Source organism: Hibiscus syriacus, unplaced genomic scaffold (assembly GCF_006381635.1).
Source record: "Hibiscus syriacus cultivar Baekdansim isolate YM2019G1 unplaced genomic scaffold, ASM638163v2 tig00112921_pilon, whole genome shotgun sequence".
NCBI lineage: Eukaryota > Viridiplantae > Streptophyta > Magnoliopsida > Malvales > Malvaceae > Hibiscus > Hibiscus syriacus.
In genome coordinates this window covers 858,757-880,641 of record NW_024063419.1, presented here as the reverse complement: position 1 = coordinate 880,641, position 21,885 = coordinate 858,757, and the positions used below count along the sequence as shown (strand labels likewise).

The 21,885-nt window shown below is 33.1% G+C and overlaps 1 protein-coding gene and 2 pseudogenes across 1 annotated transcript; 2 read left to right on the top strand and 1 right to left on the bottom strand.

Moving 5' to 3' along the window:
- The first annotated feature begins 1,698 nt into the window (after positions 1-1,698).
- On the top strand, positions 1,699-2,610 carry LOC120184536. The gene has a single exon (XM_039188970.1). It carries the CDS (start codon positions 1,747-1,749, stop codon positions 2,530-2,532), a length of 786 nt encoding a protein of 261 aa, XP_039044901.1. The 5' UTR covers positions 1,699-1,746; the 3' UTR covers positions 2,533-2,610.
- Positions 2,611-7,569: 4,959 nt separating this feature from the next.
- On the top strand, positions 7,570-9,089 carry LOC120184517 (annotated as a pseudogene).
- A 1,988-nt stretch (positions 9,090-11,077) lies between these two features.
- On the bottom strand, positions 11,078-16,486 carry LOC120184556 (annotated as a pseudogene).
- Positions 16,487-21,885: the final 5,399 nt, after the last annotated feature.

The window sequence follows — 21,885 nt, the reverse complement described above, 5'->3', positions numbered from 1 at the left end:
CCGGTGGTTATACCAAATAAATATGAAACTATTTAGGGTATTTTTATAAATACGAACCAAATTGATATTAGCTAAGAATTGGTTTGGAGTTATTTTATGGATTTGGAAAATGAAATAAAAGATAAAAATGAAAAGAAGTAAAGGCATTAATGGTTATTTTTCTTATAATAGGAACCAAATTTTTAAAAAAATATGAAAATGTTGGGAGTCTATTTTTATAATTATGGGTTAAATTAATAAAATATATAAATATTGATGGTTAAATATGTTATTGTATCAATTATTTAGAGAAGACTTCTTTGAATTGTCTAAAATTTGGGTGTACACATCATATGCATGCATCCTTTTCGCATTCTTAATTATATCTTGTTCTTTTTTACATGTTTTTTTACCATATCTGGATTAGTCGATCAATAGATCGAAACCGGTGGTTATACCAAATAAATATGAAACTATTTAGGGTATTTTTATAAATACGAACCAAATTGATATTAGCTAAGAATTGGTTTGGAGTTATTTTATGGATTTGGAAAATGAAATAAAATATAAAAATGAAAAGAAGTAAAGGCATTAATGGTTATTTTTCTTATAATAGGAACCAAATTTTTAAAAAAATATGAAAATGTTGGGAGTCTATTTTTATAATTATGGGTTAAATTAAAAATATAAATATTGATGGTTAAATATGTTATTGTATCAATTATTTAATGATCACGTTATCAATTCATCATAAGTTAACAACATTTTGACTGGAATAATAAAAAAACGATTAATCAAGTGACTAAAATAATATTCTTAAAATTTAATGACGATAACATTCTTATGAATAATTTGATGACGGTCCCTGTGGTTTACTCCAAATTTAATTAGGCTTCCGAAATAAAACAAAAAAAAAACTAATTTTTACGAGTCTATCATACTTAACGTTTACTTTTTGTTTCGTCTTGGTACTTCGCCATTAAAAACTTAGTGTAACTGTTACAACATGACATATTTTAATGGGTAAATTACAACATTCATCATTCAACTATCTTCTCACTCCTATTTTGATCACTGATTTTTTTAATTTAATTACTTAACTTTCAAATTACTCCAAATTTAATCACCCTTACTTTCAAATTTAATTTTTTATTTTAATTATATATTAATAAAAAATTAAAAAAATTCATAACATAAAAATTAGTAATAAAAAAATTAGACTGATTAAAACATGAGCAATTTAAGAGTTGAGTAGTTAAATTGAAAAGTTTTAAACTTTAGGACCAAAATAGGAGTGAAAAGATAGTTAAATGATGAATGATGTAATTTGCCCATAAAAATGTCCATTAAATTTTTACAGTTGAATACTAAAATGAAATAAAAAAAATAAACATGTCAGTTTAGATACTAAAACGAAACAAAACTAATAATTTAGATATTAAATAGGTAGTTTATCCTCCATTTTATCAGTTCACCTAATAATTAGCTCTCATGAATTATGACCAACCATGTATGTTTTAAACCCGGGACTAGAGCTGTAGAAATGTTAGGCGTAGCCACAATATTCACTATCATTCACCTGAACCGTAAAAGTAAGGCAAAGAACTGTGTTTCTCACACGAGTGCTTTTTCACTGTGGTGGAACCAAACCCTACGCAGTCCTACTCGTGGGATTTCAATATAACATTCTTTAGCTGACTTGGTCGTCTTCTCCATCTACCTTTCCTTTTTCTATTTTGTCTCTAACTGAGAGAACCGCAAACAACCATGGGTTGGACCTATCTTGAACTCAAACTCATCTCCTGCAAAGATCTCAAGGCCTTCAACTTCTTCCAGAAACTCTCAGCTTACTCCGTGGTTTCCATGGTGGTCATCAATGAACAATCGAAGAAGAAGGAAGAACACCAGAAGAAGTATCTGCAGCGTCAGAAGACATCGATCGAGAGAGGAGGCAAAAACCCTGAATGGAATCACGTGTTCGAGTTCGACCTCCGGAGCTTGTCCCCTGAGGAAACCGATCATGTTTTTATCAAGTTCGATTTGCGCGCCGACGTTTTGGTTGATCGAACAATCGGTGAAGTTCGGGTTCCTTTGAAGGGTTTGATTGATGAGTTTGGTGGAGTCGTGCGGTACCTGACTTACCAGGTTCGAAACAGCGATGGCAAGCCTAATGGGGTGCTTAACTTCTCGTATAAGTTGAAAGGGAAGATCAAAACCAGTGGAAATCATGATTCTGTGAAATTTGTTTACGGCAAGATGAAACCACAAGCCATTGAATCGTCTTCTTCACCTGAAAAATCCCATTGTTCCTCTGACAAAGTGGTTTACCCCAAGGTGGAACTCGATGATGATAATCATCACTCATGGCCACGAGATGTTATCCGCTATCCTTCATTGGATTCTGCTGCTTATACTGTTCCTCCACCGTTTCAATGCCAAACACCGGTGCAGGGTATGGTTCCTGGAGGGTACTTTGATCCATATTCAAGACCATCACCAGTGATGCAGCCTTCTGCAACATATTGGTATCCAGTGCAGTCAAGTTTACAGTGATGATACTTGTTACTACATTATTTAGGGAAACAATTGTGCCACAGTAGCTGTTCTTTGCTTTTCTTTTTTTGGGCAAAATATGTCTTTTTGTTGTATTGATTTCTCGGATGTTATTATATAAATGAGAATCTACTCCACTTGTTGGTTAATTTACCTGAATGGAAGAATGGTTTTGAAGAAGGCGGACAAATTGGGAATGAATTGTTTGAATCTCAACTAAAAATTGGCTGAGTTGTCCAACTCCAAGTCAATTCCAAGTTTTGAATGGAACTAGAATAAATCTCGATGTGAAATACCAGTTTCTTTAGATTTTTTTTTATGCCCTCCCGGTTCCCAAGGTTCATCCTGATTTATATGGACTAACTCGATTCGTAAATTTAGTTATGGTGGTTAAGTCTATGGAGATTTTAAGACTCAAACTCAAGACCTGCTTCAACGTTATCAAGTTATTTATTACTTGAATTAATCCGTAAATAATTTCTTTAGATTTTAAAATTACATGAATTGATATTCTTAAAAAATAATTTAATTTCTGTTAATATTAAAAGTGAATAACCAGATATAATTAATTAAGGCTATAATTTTTTTTCTATTTTTAATAATTATGATTGACACAATAATGAAGTTGACTCTTAATATTTATTTATTATGTTAATTTGATTTTAATTTTAAAAAAATAATTCACTCATTCTATAAATTTTGATAATTAAATTTGTTGATTTTTTGAATAAGTCCAAAGTGACATAATTTTAAAAAAAAAAATATTAAAGGTTGGATTTGTTATGTCAACTAAAATTATATAAAATCAACATAAAACATTAAGGTTGTGTTAATTATCCTAAATTGATCCCTTCCGCAGATTTATAGTTTTGAAACTGTTTTTAGCTTCAAAAATATTTTTTTCTTAAAAGATATTTTTTTTATAGATATGCATTCAAAACCATGGTCAAAATAGATCCGGGACCAATTACGTGTGTGAAAGATTAAAGTACACTCACAACGTCCAAAAATAACTTGAACAAAAGAAAAATAAATATATGAAATTTGATTTTATAAGAAAAACGGAAAATAAATACATAGGAAAAGAAGAAAAATTGAAGTAAAAGAATGGCTCCTATAAGGATCCTAAACAACGTCGTTTTGGTCAAAATGTGATATTTCATAATGAAATCATTTTGGTGTGTCATAACATCGTCTGTCATATCATTGCACCGTTTGTGATTTAACGATAGAGTGATCAAAATAAGAACAATGTAAAAGTTGAATACTTAAATTAAAAATTTTATATTTAGTGACTAAAATAAAAATAAAAGAAAATCAAGCAGTAAAATTTATCATTTCTCCAAAATTGAAATGACCTAAGAAAGATTTTTACGATCTAAAAATGTGAGTGGAGGTGCGTCTCATGCATTCCCAACTAGAGTTTGACTAGCTTTAAATAAAAATTTAAATTTCTCAATTTAATTTAGTTTGGATTAATTTTGAATTTAGGTCTAAGGTTTATAATATTTATGTTTGAAATTTATTTTTTTGATTTTAACCTATCTGTTTATGTCATTATAGCTTTAAATTACATTAAATTTGAGTTTATTTAAATTTAAGTTATTGATATTTTAAGTTAAACCGAAGATGAATTTCAAGGCTAGAATTAATGTGTACAGTCCCATCGATTTCTTTGTTTTCAAACATTAACAAACGTTGGAGTATGATATTTACTTTGGCAGTCAAAAGTTTGGTTTGAAATTAGGGCGTAAGAGACTTCCGGAAGCATTAAAGCCGATTGTTGCATAACTAATAATTGTTACTTTTAGAAGTTTAAAATTCCATTATAATGTTTACTTGAATATTTAACGTTTATTGTTAAATAATTAAAAATATTTTAAATATATACTATGTTTTGATCATCCCAAATTAACAATAAATAAATCGGTAGGTGATTTGTGAAGACTTGTCGATCTATCGGGACATTTGGGTATTTCTTGTAGAATTAAGTCATTAAGGACACGTAAATAATAACATATGCTTTACATATGATATTTTTAATAATTTATTTGTAATTTTAAAATAATATTTGTTTAAAAGTTTTTTAAACTATTAATAATATATATTTTATAAATATAATTTTCCAAACGTAAAATCAAAAAAAAATATTCTCTTTTGTCATTAGGGGTTTAACTTCACGTATAAATCTTGATTTTTTTTACATGAGTTTTACAATCCTAAAAGTAAAGTTAAAGACTTTTCCATTGACAATGCAATTTCTTTCTAGAAGATCCTTGAATCAGTTATAATTTACCAAAAAGTAAAACCGGTTCTTTTCTTGCCTTTTTATAATAAGATAAACTAAAACATTTTTATACAAATAAAATCATTTGATTTTATTAAAATAAAAGAGTATTCAAAATTATCATAAATGTTTATAACTATAAATGTAAACTAAATACATAATTAGAATATATTCTTATAACTATTGACACAAAAAATTAATCACTTAAGATTATATAAGGATCATACAAAGAAAAAGTTAAAGGCCCATTCAAAAACTCGAACAAAAGGTATTAGATTCGAGCATGGTGAGAAAACTATTTTCGAACACAAACTTTGCATCCAAATCCAATCCGATGGATCAAAGAATGAAATATCAACATGATAACAAATAAACATCATCTTGATTAGTCGATGCGAATGCAAATCAAATCTTAAAAAGTTTAACAAAAAGAACAACCAATAATTGATAAAAAAATAATCGAAAGTGTGCCATAAAAACAAATAAAAACTTAACATAAAAATAGAATTGTTAAAATTTAAAAAGATGCATAAAAATAAAGGTACGATATAAAAATAAAATATACTGACCAACATTGAGATCGTTATGTCGCAAGCCAAACAAAGAAGTAAACCAGTTTTAATAGTAAAAGAATTAAGCAATTAACATCTAATTTGCTACACTACTACGAGTTAGTATTGATTATTAATTTGGGTAAATTGCATAACTAATACTTAAACTATTAATTTTATTTCATTTTAGTACCTAAACTTTCATTTAAAACATGTAGTTCCCTATTAATTTTTGTAATACAGTGTTTCTAATTTGTTACTATATTAGATGAAAATACAAACCGGCCAAAAATTTGGGAAAATAGAACTGGTGTCCCTAAACTATGACGCCACTTTTAATGTGATATCGATAATTACAAAATGTTAAATGTGTCTTCGTACTTCTGTTTACTTCTAATATTTCTTATGAATCTAACCTCGTTGTGGACTAATAAATAACGTTATAGGACCATTTTCTGATAATAAAAAAAGTCAAATAAAATTTAGGGACGTCATTATAATTTTACCATTTTTTTCTGAAGTAAAACAGATACAACCCACAAAAATGGTGACCACTCTCATTAGCGGAATCAAATTTAAAATATTAACAATTTCATATATTTATTTTTCTTTTGTTCTTTTATTTGTCTTCTCTTATTGCTTCCATAAACAACCTTAACCATCGCTTTCACACTATCGTCTTGTTGGTATTCTTCACCCATTTAATAAATTTGGTATCGGTACCAAATAGAGAGATCAGTATTATATCAATAAGAAGTATCAATACTAATTGAAGAAAATTAATGCCTTAAGTCAAAATCGAATATAATTTATCATTTCAATAATGATATTAGATATGAGTATCGGTATTGTCTCATTAGAATCGATACCTAAATTATAGCATCAATACTTAATAGAGAGTTTAGGGTATATGAACTCCGATTAAGTATTGATACTATCCAAGTTATCAATATTGTGTCCATATAATATTAATACCCATATATTTATATCTATAGCAATCACTTAAAACAACTAAATTATGCATGTACTCCCTTAATGGTGTAAAGATTATGATATGACCTCTTAACTTATAATAATTATATGTGATTTATGTTGTTGATCTCAACTATGAAAATGTTTATAGATCAGTGACTAAACTATAATATTGACTATTTGATAATTCCATTAAGACTAAATATACTTTCGATCAATTAATGTGACATTTCCGATCATGTTCACTATCAGACTGGATTGAAGGTGTTACACACTCTCTCTCTTAACATTATTCTCTTTACATTCTCTTTAGATTGTGGTCGTCGTTCGTTTTTGGCCATCACCGTCAACCACCATTAATTGTTGTTAGATGTCATAAAAAAATTCGGTACTGATTTCTTTTTTTAAAAAAAAGTCTCAAATAGCATAAATATGCGTTTGAGCACTCTTTAAATACACTTTAACTTTGAACTGCCATATTCATATGACTTTCTTCATATATCCAATTTATTGGAGTTTCACTAGTCCTTTTTCCTTTGTAAGAATATAGAAATGGGCAAATATTGAGGGCATCACGTGCTCAAATATGGGGACCCTGAGCCCAATACTTTTCTTACAGGCCAAACACATGAGCCTACAGCTACATAGGGTCACTACTCAGGTTTTAGTATACACCAATTTCACCTAAATAATACTCAAATCAATTTTTCTATCAAAATAGTATTCAAATATATTGCCTCAAAAGAGAGTCAATAAAAGGAGTTGTGACGTAAGAGCGTCTTTGCCTGATGTGATACAAATGGTGGAAGGCTCTTCTATGAGAAAGTGCTTTTGCTCTAAATTACAATTGATGTTTAAAATGATAATGTTCGTAACTTTAAATACATATATTGATTGAAAAAAAATTACACACTTAAATGAAAAAAAAGTTTAGACAATTTTTTTTATATTAAACCTTAAAAGAAATTAAAAGTACGAATTCTAAATGCCCTGATACTTTTCTTTGCTGAGAATAAAGAAAAGGGAAGCCTTCCTACTTTGGCTTAACGTCATCAGTTTCTTGTTGCAGCTTCTTCCCCTTTCTCTCTTTTCCTAGTCCTCATTAATGATTCCAGAAGAGAAACAAAGATTTGCTCCAAGAGAGGAATTTCAATTATATTCTACATTCCAAATCTCATCTCTTTGTCTCGTCTTGTGCTGTCCCTTCACCACAGTTTCGAAGAGCAAATGGGGCAACCCACCTGGGTCATCGACGTTAACCGGAAACACGAAACCATGCCGGATACCAACGCCGAGAAGGAACATTGGATGAAGCGATCCATCTACAAATTGCCGGCCGCCCTTGCGGACCTAAACAAGAAAGCTTACACGCCTCAGGTGGTCTCCTTCGGTCCTTACCATCACGGTAAGGATCGTCTCATCCCCATGGAGGAACACAAGAAACGATCTCTCCTTCATTTCCTCAAGCGATCCGACAAACCCTTGGAAGCTTTCGTCAACTCCCTGGTTAAAGACGTGGAGAAATTGAAGGAATGTTATGATCTGCTTGATCCCATATGGGAACATGACGACCACAAGTTTCTGCAGATGATGATTCTCGATGGGTGTTTCATGCTGGAAATTCTACGCTCTGCTACTCATACAATGGAAGATTATGCTCCCAATGACCCCTTCTTCAGCCATCATGGGAAGATACATATTATGCCGTTTATCAAACGGGATATGTTAATGCTCGAGAATCAATTGCCAATGCATGTTCTTCACAGCTTAGTTGCTGTTGAGTGTTGATAGCAATGGAACTAAGGTTTGGAAGTTAGTAACACATTTTTTAGCAGGTTTCCACGTTGGTGCATGCAGGATGGAGAGTTCCTCAACAAACTTATACTCAAGTTCTGCTCACCCAACACGCCCATCTCCACCATGGGGACTTGCTTGCACGTCTTGGACGTCTATAGGAAGAGTCTGCTTCCGGACATACCGAGACGTCGGAACGAAAACGACGTTATAAACCGAGCTCTTTACGGCACGAAGATGGCGACGACATCATTCGATCAGCGATGGAACTTAACGAAGCCGGAATCCTGTTCAAGAAAAGCAAATCCATGCGCCTCAAGGACATTCAATTCCGGGGAGGGGTTCTCGCGCTACCAGTCATCATCGTGGACGACGCAACGGAGTCTATGGTCTAAAACCTAATGGCATTTGAACGTTTCTACGTAGGGGCGGGCAACTAGGTGACATCCTACATCTTTTTCATGGACAACATCATTGACAATGAGAGGGACGTGGCTCTGCTACATTCGAGGGGGATTATTCAGAATGCATTGGGGAGTGACAAAGCGGTTGCTAACCTTTTCAACTCGCTCTCGAAAGATATATCGTTGGACCCGGATAGCAGCCTCGATGAGGTGCATAAGAAGGTGAATAAGTACTGCAAGAAAGCTTGGAATGAATGGCGAGCCAACCTCATCCACACCTATTTCAGAAACCTATGGGCTATACTTTCTCTGATTGGTGCCATCTTTCTCTTTGCTCTCCCCATATCACAAACTGTGTACACCATCTATCCTTACTATCAAGACTCTCCTAACCCACCTCCACCATCTATGGCTCCTCCACCGCTCCCTCCACCACCTACAGCTGCTCCTCCGCTCTCTCAACCACCCACAGCTGTTCCTCCGCTCTCTCAACCACCCACAGCTCCACCAACCCCCGCCCCGAAACATAAGGCTCCTTCACACCATTGATATATAATATAATATAATACGAGTCCCTTCCTGGTAAACGATATGTCTGTTCCGGCTTCCCCAATCATTCTGCTCCTCTTTCTGAATTGGCTGGTTGGTTGGCTTGATTACGGGTTTTTATAAGATATTCCAACATACAGTACTTAATTAATTTCTTTTTGATGAATTAATTTGATTCACAATATTAATAACACTAAATGTGTGTACTAAGATGAAAGAAGTGGATTTTGATGTTTTACTGTATCATAATTCAGGACTATTAATTGGGTCTTTTGATGAGCTTATTCATTTTTCCAGGTTTTGACTGGACTGCTTATATTAAAGGCTTAATATAAAAGTAGGTTTCTAACTATGCCTAAATTATTATTTTTTTGTCAATTCAGATTTTTAACATTACAAACTTTATCATTTTAAGTACTCAACTATAACGGTTATTAAAAAAACTCGTCAAGTAACGCATGTTGTATTCTAATTATTTTCAAGGTTTTGTTAAAAAAACTTTAAACTAAATTTTATATATATATATATTAGAAAATCTCCCCAATCCCTCTCTCTCACCCAGCAACGGAACCAGTATTCTAATTCAAGGGAAGTAAAGTATAACTAACAATAAAAAAGAGACGGATAAATCAAAATAAACTAAAAATTTGAAGGTCTAAATATATATTTACCCTATATATATATTTAATGATAAAAATTAGGTGGAAGTGGTCCCCCAATCCTACACGTAGCTTCGTCCATGCTCTCACCCACTGTCCCAGCCATTCCCTTTACCTAATTTTAGCATTTGGTGATGGCGGCTGGATTGATTTCAAAGGTTAGTGACGGTGGTTGTTTTGTCGGGTGACTGTGTTATTGATTGAGGTTCAGTAGGGTAGAGATCCGATCGAGGATAACGGCGACAAACAACGATAACGGCAGTAAACGATGATAATTGGCATAGGTATAAAGATTGGAATAAAGGCTTTTAAAATTTTATGTTTTTCTTAAGATTTTTAAAAGATTTGAATTAAAAAATATATTATGTTTTTTATTTTAAATAAAAAATTTCTAAATTACTATAACGCAACATGAGTCACTTAACGAATTTTTTTTATATCGTTATAACCGAAATACTAAAAATGATAATATTTATAACATTAAATACCTAAATTGACCAAAAATAATTTAGACACAAGAATAGAAAAAAATAGAATAATTTGATCATTTCTTTTTATACCAAACTAGGGTAAATTATCATATTGGTCACTAATCTATGGGATCAATTTCGCTTTGATCATTGAACAAAAGAATTTTAACATCTAAGTCATTAACTAATTTGATTTTAATCAAGTCGTCGATTAATTGATACAACAGTTAAGTAAATTTGTATGTAGCACATTTTGTACTCATCATTTTCACATTCTCTTAATTTGATTATTATTAAGATAATAACATATTTATATATTTTATCGGTTTACCTTAATTTTAATTAAAAATAGTTCAATAAATAAATGTAATTCTTCACTAAGATAATGGCACGTGTAAGTAGAAATTAAAAAGAATAAAATTAGGATCCACATATTTAAACCCAAGACCTAAAGGTATAGGCATAACACCAAGATAATTTCTAAAAATAAAATAAGTTAAAAAAAACTCAAACATAAGACCTAAACCTAGGACCTACTACCTAGGGGTATAAGCACAACACCAAGATAATTTCTAAAATAAAAATAAGTTTAAAGGAATTTAAACATAAGACCTAGGGGTATAGGCACAACACCAAGTTATTTTCTAAATTTAAAGAACTTCAAAATTAATGTAAGCAAGCTAAATATTGAGAAAACATTATTTAAGTTAAAATTTGTGTTTGATGTAAAATTATTATATTTTTAAACTAAATTTATATATAGATTTATTTTAAAGAAAACAAAAAGTATTCAATGCATGTAATAGAGAAGTGTGTTATGATTTGAATACCCCAGAAATTTGTAAACGCCGGTTAACAAAAGAGTTAAAAAGAATGACTGAGATTTGGCGGCTTGTAAAAATAAAAGAGGAACGGATTAAACAAAACAGGCAGCATCCCATTCCCTCTTCTTCCAGCACAATGTTATTCTCATGCGAACTGCCACTTCAAACAGGCACCGAATATATGATATATCTATCTCAGAAGTTTTTACTAATCTTCTTTCAACTTGTTCACATACTTGAGGAAAGCATTTGAAGGGTTTTCCCGAGGTGGTGCTCGAACACGAGTTGATCTCCGCAGCACTGCCTCTTCCAACGCAATCTTCTGAGCCAAATCCTTGGATCTTTTTTGCAATTCCGTGCTGTAAATGTCAAAACCCCTCTTTTTTTGAAGAATGAAATCAACTGCATTTGTTCTACAAGGAAAATATTTGATTACACTCTCACCTGATCTTGTCATAGAATTTTCCCAGCTGCTTTTGAAGAGCTCTCTCTCTCTCCCCCTTGGGATTCAGTGAACTTGAAAGTAGATCAACCTGTCCATCAAGCTTTTGGTTTAATCTCTTCAACAGAAGAATTGAAACCATATGTGTATATATATATATATATATATAACATACCTCTTCCTTGGCACTATAATAGCCCCACTGCTTTGAATCACAACTCTCAACAAATATCCTCCCATCTCGCCTAAACCACCAATACCTGTTATAGTCTCTGTCTTTACCCAAGGGATTAGTACGAACGTTTCGTTTCTCAATCTCACGTTGAAAATATTCCCTCTGTTGTAAAAATAATGTTAATGAAACAAGAACAAAGCAAAATATACACAAGCATCACATCAGATAGAGAGTAAGGAGATAAGACCGAACCCTCTGTTCCCTTTGTTCTTTACTCTTCTTCTCCCGGTCTTCCTTTTTTTCACCATTTAGTTGTTTCTGTGCTTCCTTCTCATTTGAGTTTGTCGTATTTTCTGCCTCGGCTTTTGGATCCACATTTTGCTTCTCTTCTTTCTTTGATTGCCCGTTTAATTGTCTCCTGCTATACAAAGAAGAAACTTTTTCTAAAAACAACACAACTAGGGTGCATGAACCCCTAGCTCCATTTGATTGATGTTTTCACTATTTTCTTCTTACTTTTTCTTTTAATAAATAGAAAACAAATGGCAAATGCATCAAGCAGATATCTGGTAATAATCTTTACGTCTAAAAAATAAGCAGCCCGTACCTATTATGAAATGCATTGCTTTGTCTTGATGAAATAACCTCCTCCGCCATCTCTCCAGTCTGATCTCCATTTTCTGCAATTTGTGGATTGCTTCCTGTGCTTTCCATACTATTTTCCTTTACTAATGCATCAGGCTCGTTTTTCACTGTTCTTTTCTTCTCGTTTCTTTCTAGCATATTCCAAAGATTCCCCTCTTAGAGCGGCTCCAAGTGCCTGCCGCTGCTCAATAAGCTCATCCAGTTTCCCTCTAAGAACATCAGTTCTAAGGGCATGACAAACCAATTCACTCAAAATTGCTAACTTGGCATTAGCCTCCAAAAGCCCGTAATGGCCCCGCTTTATAGTGCTCATATAAGAGCATAATTCAGTAATGTCGATCATTTCCAAGAAATCACAGATATACTCAGTCCAAGTGATGAGTGAAATCTGAAATAAAACAGTCAAAAGACAAAGCATGAGCATGGGAGGTTTCACGAGGGAGGGAAATAAAGAGATCTTCATGCAAAAAAACGAAAAAGGTTCATCTAGATAGTAATAAATGTAAATTTTAACAATATTCTGACCTTTGACTTTCGCTTTTTCTTCTGTACAGCCAATGAATATTCACCACCATCTTTTATGAGTAATCGAAGTAGAGCTGAATGTGTCTCCACAATGAGAACCAAATTACTATCCTTGTGACATATGGCATTTTCAAAATCTTCAAGAGAGAATGGCCATAAATTGAGCACCCGACTAAATGAACAACAAAAATCCCAAACCATCAAAAGATCCCCAACGCAATCCATTGGAACATTGAAATCCCTTGACAGAGAGGGTCGATCAGTAAATGTGGATCATCAGGACCAGGCTTCACCAGCAGGTCATCAATTGGATATTTGATAGGTTCTTCCTCAGGCTGATTACTTTCTGTGAATTAAAGTTAGAATAATCAGAATAAGTGAAAAATAAAAACGGTGCTGTAGCATTGCATGCTGAAAAATGGCATAACCTTCCCCCACTCCCCAAAAAAAAAATAGTAAAACACACAAATAGACAAAAAATAAAACCAAGAAAGGAGGAAAAGATAAAGAAAAAACAAAACCTTAAAACTGTCAGGCAATAATCTCCCCAAACAAATACAAGGCACATAGAAAAGAAATTGATGTTCAACCTGCTCCTTACCAACATCAGGGTTTCCAGTTTCTCCTTTCTTCCTTTTGGATTTCCCAGAATCTCCATTTGCTTCCTGGTCATGAAAAATTATGAGAAAAAACAACATAATATAAAATAAAGATCCTAAACATAGTACCATAACATGTAAGATTACCCCAACATTATTTCTAATTTCATTTTTCCTTTTCTTCGTTCTGTTAACCAGCTGTCCATCTTGAAAGAAAAATCTGCTACGCAACTCCTCTGGAGGGTCTGTTGATATACCATATTTCTGTGCCAGTTTTTCATGGATCACCCATGGAATACTTCGGCATGTCGACTCCCTAATAAAAGACTTCAAAATATTTCTGCCGAAGGGTGTTTTCTTCCACACCAGATCATCTCCATGTAATATTATGTTTTCTGTTATTTTCTTTTCTTTTCCAATCAATGCTACCTCATATTGTATTTTGCCACTACCATTCTCCACAATTTTTAACACTCTGCAAGGGTATAGGTCACCATCCTTCTTTCCATGCAATTCAGCACCCACAAACAGATCTTTCTGCAACTTTTTGGATATTAGATCAGCAAGATCTCTCAGTGATAGCATACCTGCGAAAAGATTAAGCGAAAAATAGAAGTTAGAATGAATAAGAAAAACAACTGAAATACTAAAACTCCAAAAATAAATACAAACTGAAGTACAATGCAACAATCAACTTTATCATACATATGATACTTACTCTTTCAACAACAAAAAATTGATACACTAGTTAAAAATCAGTGCAGTCATCAGATTCACTTTAGCTGAAACTATAGCAGCTCAATTATGTTACCTAGTACCATTTATGAATGATGTGATTTTAACAAAATCATCTTCCAGCCATTAGAAAATCCTTTCTTACTTCCGTTCTTCTCTTTTCTACCTTCTATGAAACAAGACGTAGAACCATCCCACAATTAATGTTAAGCTCACAAAGTTACACAACTCTGAAAACTGCTCCTAGGCTTCCAATATCGAACTGATATATCTTTTAATCAGACAACTAAAACAAACAGCATAACTATGCATCCACAAATATTTCAAGTAAAAGTAACAACAATCTGATTGCTACTTTCTAATTGCTCAGAGTTAAGAGTCATAACATAAACCATCCTCCAGATCATTCTTTTAAGGAAGTCAACAACTAGGCCTATAGTGAGAAAGATTCCAGAAAGTACAATTTATCAAAATTTCCCATACCTTACCAGTAATACAATGAAATGAAACAGCTGAAATTTCTCTATACAATATTTCCCAAAAAAAAATCCATAAAAGGTGCTTTTCAGTGAAGGATGCCACAACTGTTGTTACAAGATTGCAAGTGAATATATTAAACCCAGTTCCGCCAGTGCACTAAGGGACTACGGACTTTAATCAGCTATAGCTACACCTACAATCCAAATATGGCATAAACCACATAAGAGAAAATGGTTCAAGATTTAGATCTGACCCAAAAATATCTCTTTTGTCAGGGGTAAATCAAACATCTATTATTATAAATTATCCACTGCAATTTGTAACATCAAAGTACAAACCAAAAATGAAGGTTGAGTAAAAAGAATATGAATAACTACTACAGAATTAACCGGTAAAGTGGCTAAATGATTCTTACTAAATTGTATAATACGCAATGCAGGTGCCACTAGCTCATTGGGTAGCTGTTGAATCTTTTGAATTGCATGTTTTTCCGACACCAAGGCCTCTTCATAAGTCAAGTTAGATTTTCCAGTAGACTTGCACATCCAAACTCTCTCACGATATAAATTTATCCGGTTCAGATACTCTCTGATCTATGTTAAGGAAAATAAACGTGCAACACCACCTCTTGTCACATATGACTAGCTTGGAAAAAGCAAAGAATTTGAAAATGAAATAAAGCATTTGCTTCTTGTCATTAGGAAAGAGTCCAGTCTTTACAGAGTACATATGAATTGGAGTGATCAAGGGTTAGAAAATCTAATAAATTCAAAAACACAAACCCAAGAAAGCATGATATATATAATTTTCTTTATTCTCTGGGTAAAGGCAGGAAGATTCAAATACCTTAAACTGCAATTAGTTTTGCAAGAACCAAAAAGAGGATAGTATAAAAACCAAAGGGAAAAATGAAGATAAATTACATTGAAGTACTTCAACTGAGGATACTGATAATCTCGAAAAATCTCTTTGGTGAAACGAACTTGGTATACAAGCTCAGAGGACTCCAAATCTTCCGGTGGTTTTGCTAAACCAAAAGGCTTCCTCTTGAAGAGAGGCATTTCCCAAACTGCTTCCTCTGACCAATGCACCAAGAACACAGAACAACCAAAGTCAACTAAATAAGCATAAGACAGAAAAAGTGACAGTCAACAAGATTTCACTTTTCTCCGTGACAACAGCATTTAACCTTGGATACAACAATTTATCATACAAAACACACATGACTTTGAAATTGTTATTACGCAAATGTTAATGGATGGAAATGATTAAATGACAAGGCTTAAGCAATTTTGCTCTCAATCAAACAATACAAAGCAAAAGATTAAGAAGAAAATGATGTGAATCAGAGTTTTCTATAATAACTAACTAGAGAAAAATCTGTACAATAGCATTTTCTATAATAAGCAAATATTATTGATCGAAACTGCAAGCGCAATGCAGTGTAGTAATGGACCCAAAAAATGTACAATAGCATTGCTCCCTTTTTAATTAAAAACCCAAAACATCGTTGAATACTTGAATTCTCAGCTTTCCTTCATAAATTTCTTCAAAAATCAGAACCCAGAAAGACCCATTTGAGGAAACAACAATACTGCCCAGAAGTCAAAGCAAGAAACCCTAATATGCTTATTTTGATTATTTCAAAATAAAAAAAATAAAAGCATTCAATAAACACAAACACGAACAAAGAGGTTACTTACCAAGCAATGTTACCTGCAAGAATATGAGCACAAAAACAGATGAAATCCTCAATCAAATCCACAAACATATATATCGAAGAAAAAACAACAATATCGGCCATAGTGGAACAAAAGCTCAGGTTCCCGCCAGCCACAGCAAAAATAAATAAATGCTTATAAAAAGAACAAAACTTTTGCATTCAAAAGAAAATCAGCTGAAAACGCCAAAGAGAAATCTAAAGATTCAGAAATCTTACAGGGAATGTATTAAGCAGAGCGGTCGCAGTTTTTTTTTTTTTTTTGGTTTAGTTTTAAATTTTATTGGAAGGGAAAGAGAAAGTTCTCACGTTTTTCTCTCTCTTGCTACACTCCTCTCTCCTTGGAAGGCCGACGCTCGTCGTGGACAATGCATTTATAATTTATTTAGAGAGAGGGGCGTGATTATTACTTTTTCATTTACTTTTGGGGTCCCTCATAAACTATGAAATTACTAGGTTAGGATTTTTTTTCGATTTTATTGATCAAATTATAAAATTTTATAAAGTATTTACAATGATATTGTATCATCTCCAGTTTCATCCTCAAGGATTTTCAATAACACTAACTTTAATTTCTTTTAAACTTTGAACCTTTGAACATGCATCATTTTCAATCAAATAATTCAATAGGTGATTGACATCTATTTTATTACAGTATCTAATGCCATTAATCATCGTATCAAGTTTATAAATACATTCTTCAATAGTTCATTAATTTAAATTCTTTAAGGCTACTTCATCCCGTGAACAAATTTTACAATATCGAAAACAATTTGCTAGTCTTTTGCTAAATATTAAGTTTTAACTAGTACTACGTACTACAATTATATTTAATTAGTCACATTATACATGAACATCATTTAATTAGTCAATACAATGTATATATTTTATTCATAAAAAATAATATAGGCTTTTTTAATCGAAAAAATTCTCTTTAAATTAATAAATTATTAATTTATCGATTAATTAATCTCTCTTTAAATTAATAAAATTAAATTGTCGCAACATTATTAATTTATAAAGATTTTACTATAAATTTAATAAAAGGAAAATATATAAAATCAATATTATATTTAAAAATATATATATATTTAATAAAAACAAGATGAGGTCAAAATTAAATTTAATCTTACCATTTATAAACACGAACAGACTTGAACAACACATTAAATTCATATTTCAAATTAAATCAAACATAAAACACGTTAATTCCATACATAAATCTGATTAATCCGACCCACAAACACATCTACTTGTCAATCTGTCACTCATAAGGGTTTGTTGAAGTCATATTAACTTGACAACATTATAATTATCATGATGGGTAAGGGTGTAAACGAGCCGAGTCAAACTCGAGTATTACTGAGCTCGACTCGACTCGAAAACTCTGAAATAAAGTTCGACTCGATTTGAAAACTAGCGAGCTTAAAATTTTTAAACTCGACTCGAACTCGAAATCCTGAACTGAAGTTCATGAGCAACTCGAAAGCTCGAAATGAAAAAAAAAAAATCTTAAACTTAACTAGATTGAAACTTCAAACTCAAACTCGAACCTGAATCTTAAATACATAAAAATCTTATTGTATTTTTAAAAAAAATCAATACATAAATGTTAATATTATTAATAATTTATTTTTAAAAAAATAAAATCTTAATATATTATATTTTCGAGCTGCTCACGAGCTTTTCGAGTCGAGTATCAAGCAACTCATTTCGGCTCGTTAAGAATTCGAGTCGAGCTCGAGCTCGAGTCGAATTCATTCGATCCGAGTATTTATCGAGCCTTGACCGAGTCGATCTCGAGTAGCTCGCGATCTGTCTCGTCTCATTTACAGCCCTAATGATAGGGTGAACAAATACACTAATTAACCCTAAGCATAAGTTGCTTTTAACCGATTCTACTTGTGGGAACCTAAGTTACCTCGTCTTGATAATATGATGACCAAACACATCTTTGATGTACAAGGATCTCGTAATTGTATCTATGAGCTTTATCTACACAAGTCAATACACTAATTTAATAAATGTTACTTATGGATAAAGAAATACCTCATATTATTATCATACAATATAATGCTTATACAACTCGCAAATCATGTAATGCTATGCAAGCCTGCTCATCTCAATTAGCTTGCAGGACTCACACTAACAGTTTTGTCACTTGCATGCTATCAAGAACCACAAATAAACCATACCCTGTTCGCATTGAACAACTCCGATTTTTCCTACCGATTGTTTTTCTCTTACTAAGGGTAGAGGTGGAAGGTTTAAAACCCCTTTCCCCTTCCCCTTGCAATTGTACATCTTCATATGCACCAAATGGATAATAATAGGAAAAAGTTTAGTTATTCGAGCAAATTCATGTCTGCTACACTTGATTAAAATAGCCAAGATTCCTACATAAATGAAGCGAAATGCTCAAATGGAATAGCAAGTCAAAAATAAGATTTCTTCGGATGTTTTAACCTATTATTCTATCAGTTCATACAATTTCGTAGATGTCAAGAAACTACAGCCGGTGAAACAAGGCAACATGTCATAAACTGAAGCATAGCTACCAAGGTGTCATTATGGCATTTCTAATTTCAGCAAGTAATAACAATTATGTACACTCTCTAGACAAGTTCTAAAGCAGATTGAGTGAGAGTAACCAGAAGTACAGAGTTCGAGTATCTTATTATTGTTAAAAAATGCATTATTCTAAAACTCTATAACATGTAAGAGTAAGCTATCTTTTAATTTTTGTTTTGAAGTTATCATCCCTAATAGTTATCTACTCTTTGTGAGAATCCAACATATTACAGATGGTGGAAAAAGCAATGGGCTATCACATGCTCATGGTTAAAGATGTATAAGTCTCCATCACTCAAACCCTTTCTCCAACAAACCTTGTTGTAACAGAAACGTCAATATGATTCTCCAGAGAGCCCTATTTAACTGCACATACATGACAACGCACAAAGAAGTATAGCCAAGGAGCAGATACAGAACCTCAACAATAAGAACATAAATACAATAAATGCAGTAAAATATATGACATTTAGAATGGAAGTATTGTGAACAGCTTACAAGCATACCTCCATTTCGATCTATGGTCTCATCTCATCTACTCATGTTCATATAATGAGCCAAATGGACAAATGTACTTGCAAAAGTTCAAACCTAACAACCTACTGAGAAAAGGAAAACTGAAGAACTGATATGATGTGATACAAACATCTTTATGGGATTATGAGTTTCCTGCCAGCATAGATAGTATCCCCTGTAAGGCCATCAGCCTCTTTGATTGTATCTATTGAAACCTGAAACCGGATCACAAAATTTTCAGTCTCATCTGAATTACACAAATGCCGTATCAAAATTTCAAATTATCAACTAAAAATATATCTTTAGTTTCACTGAGAACATGGTCTGGGTTCAAATTTTAGCCCTTTAAAGCTAATTTTTGGAGTAGAAAAAATGACCATAGTTTGATACCAAAATCACAATCTATTATAAATGTATTTAGAGCACCAAATTGGAAGCGTAACAGAAAAGCAAATTCAAAGTGATTGTTCGTCAAGTAAATTCAAAATCATAAGAATTGAAGATCCAAAGTAGGAAATACCCCGTTTTCTGGACAGACCCCAAAGAGTATATCCTTTCACAATCTCCATCACTCGTTCCGAGTATTCTGGCAGCCTTTGCTCCGTATAACCACCTGCTTTCTACACTACAAAACAGCAAAAAAGTAAACACTAACCCTCGACTATACTTGTATCAAAACAAAACTCGAAATCTAAAAAATATTAAAAACAACAGAAACGTGGGTTCTGAAATACCTTGGTGATATTGGGTTCTGGGAAAGGAGGAGAAGGTGGGGAATCTCGGATCGGCTGGATCGGAGATGACTGAATCGACTCAACAGCTGGCTGTTGAGATAGTGAAGTTGCATTTCTCTCTTTGTTGAAGGAGTTTAGGGTTTTAAGGATGCTCATAGCGATACCCGAGAAGGCTACGAAGCCAGCGGTTTTAGCTACAGCCGCCTCCTTGCTATTAGCGGGGGTGCTTATCACCGTCGTTGGAGGAGGCGGGTGAGTTCGACATCCGGTCGGTGTACAATACGTAGGGATTTCTTGGTTTGGTTAAATGGGACAATGATCTATATAACAAGTCACGCGTCTCTAAATGAGCGGGAAAATGCGGCAAATTTGATTTGGTTAATTGTTAAAGAGACGTATTGATTAAGGGTTAATTTTAATTTTAGTACCAGAAAGTGTATCAAAGAATCAAGTTTCGTACGAATCAAACAAAGTTCAATAAGTTAAAATATTCTATTAAATTTTCAAATTAGAACGCAGGTACATAAAAATATAAACTTTAGGATTAATTTTTTTTAAGAGAAAATAACCTCAATGACCAAAAATCCCAGATAATATACGATTTTGATCAACTTTTTTTGAATTTGCGAAAATGACCAACAAAATCGCAATGCGATCTCTAATTCGCATTGCGATCTCTAATTCGCATTGCGATCTCCACTATCGCAAATTCGCGTTGCATTTCGCGTTGCGATTTTCCAGTTCGCGTTGCGATGTTGTTTCCATTTCGTTGCGATTTCGCGTTGCGATTTTCCAAATTCGTTGCGATAGTCTACAGTTGTTGTTGCGATAGTCTACAGTTGTCGTTGCGGTTTTCCAAATTCGTTGCGTAAATTCGTTGTGATAGTTAAAAAAAATATTTTGTCTCTCTAAAAAAATAGTATCCGCGCGGACGTGTTGAAGACACGTATGACCACGACCACGACGACCCGAGACGGACGGCGGCGGCGGCGGCGCGCGAGAGTCCCCCTTGTTCTCTATCACTCAACAAGGAAGTGAGAAAGCCAAGCCTTAAATATTATTCCCAATAGTGTTTTCAATACTATGTGGGATTTGAGCATTACCAACACTTGTTCCCAATACTATATGAGATTGAGCCTTAAATAGTGATATTATTTTTGAATGTTTTGCTTAAAATTGCAATAATCGCGATTGATTGTAGATTGACTTTTAATTATGACATATTTAATCGTATAATACTAATGCAATTGGTTGCTAATTCAGTTGTTTTAAGGTGCATGATTGTTAATTGTTTCCTGAATAATCACATTGTATTGGAAACAAGTGTTGGTAATGCTCAATCCCACATAGTATTGGAAATACTATTGGGAATGGTATTTAAGGCTTGGCTTTCCCACTTCCTTGTTGAGTGATAGAGAACAAGAGGGATTCTCGCGCGCCGCCGCCGTCCGTCTCGGGTCGGGTCGGGGTCGTGGTCGTGGTCGTGGTAATGGTAATACGTGTCTTCGACACGTCCGCGCGGATACTATCTTTTTAGAGAAAATTCTTAAGAAACAAAATCTTTTTTTTTTAACTATCACAACGAATTTTCGCAACGAATTTGGAAAATCGCAACGACAACTGTAGACTATCGCAACAACTATCGCAACGCGAAATGAAAATCGCAACGCGATTTTCAACTATCGCAACGCGAATTTGCGA

Coding starts and splice junctions, on each gene's coding strand:
- LOC120184536 (XM_039188970.1), top strand. CDS start 1,747: ATGGGTTGGACCTATCTTGAACTCAAACTCATCTCCTGCAAAGATCTC.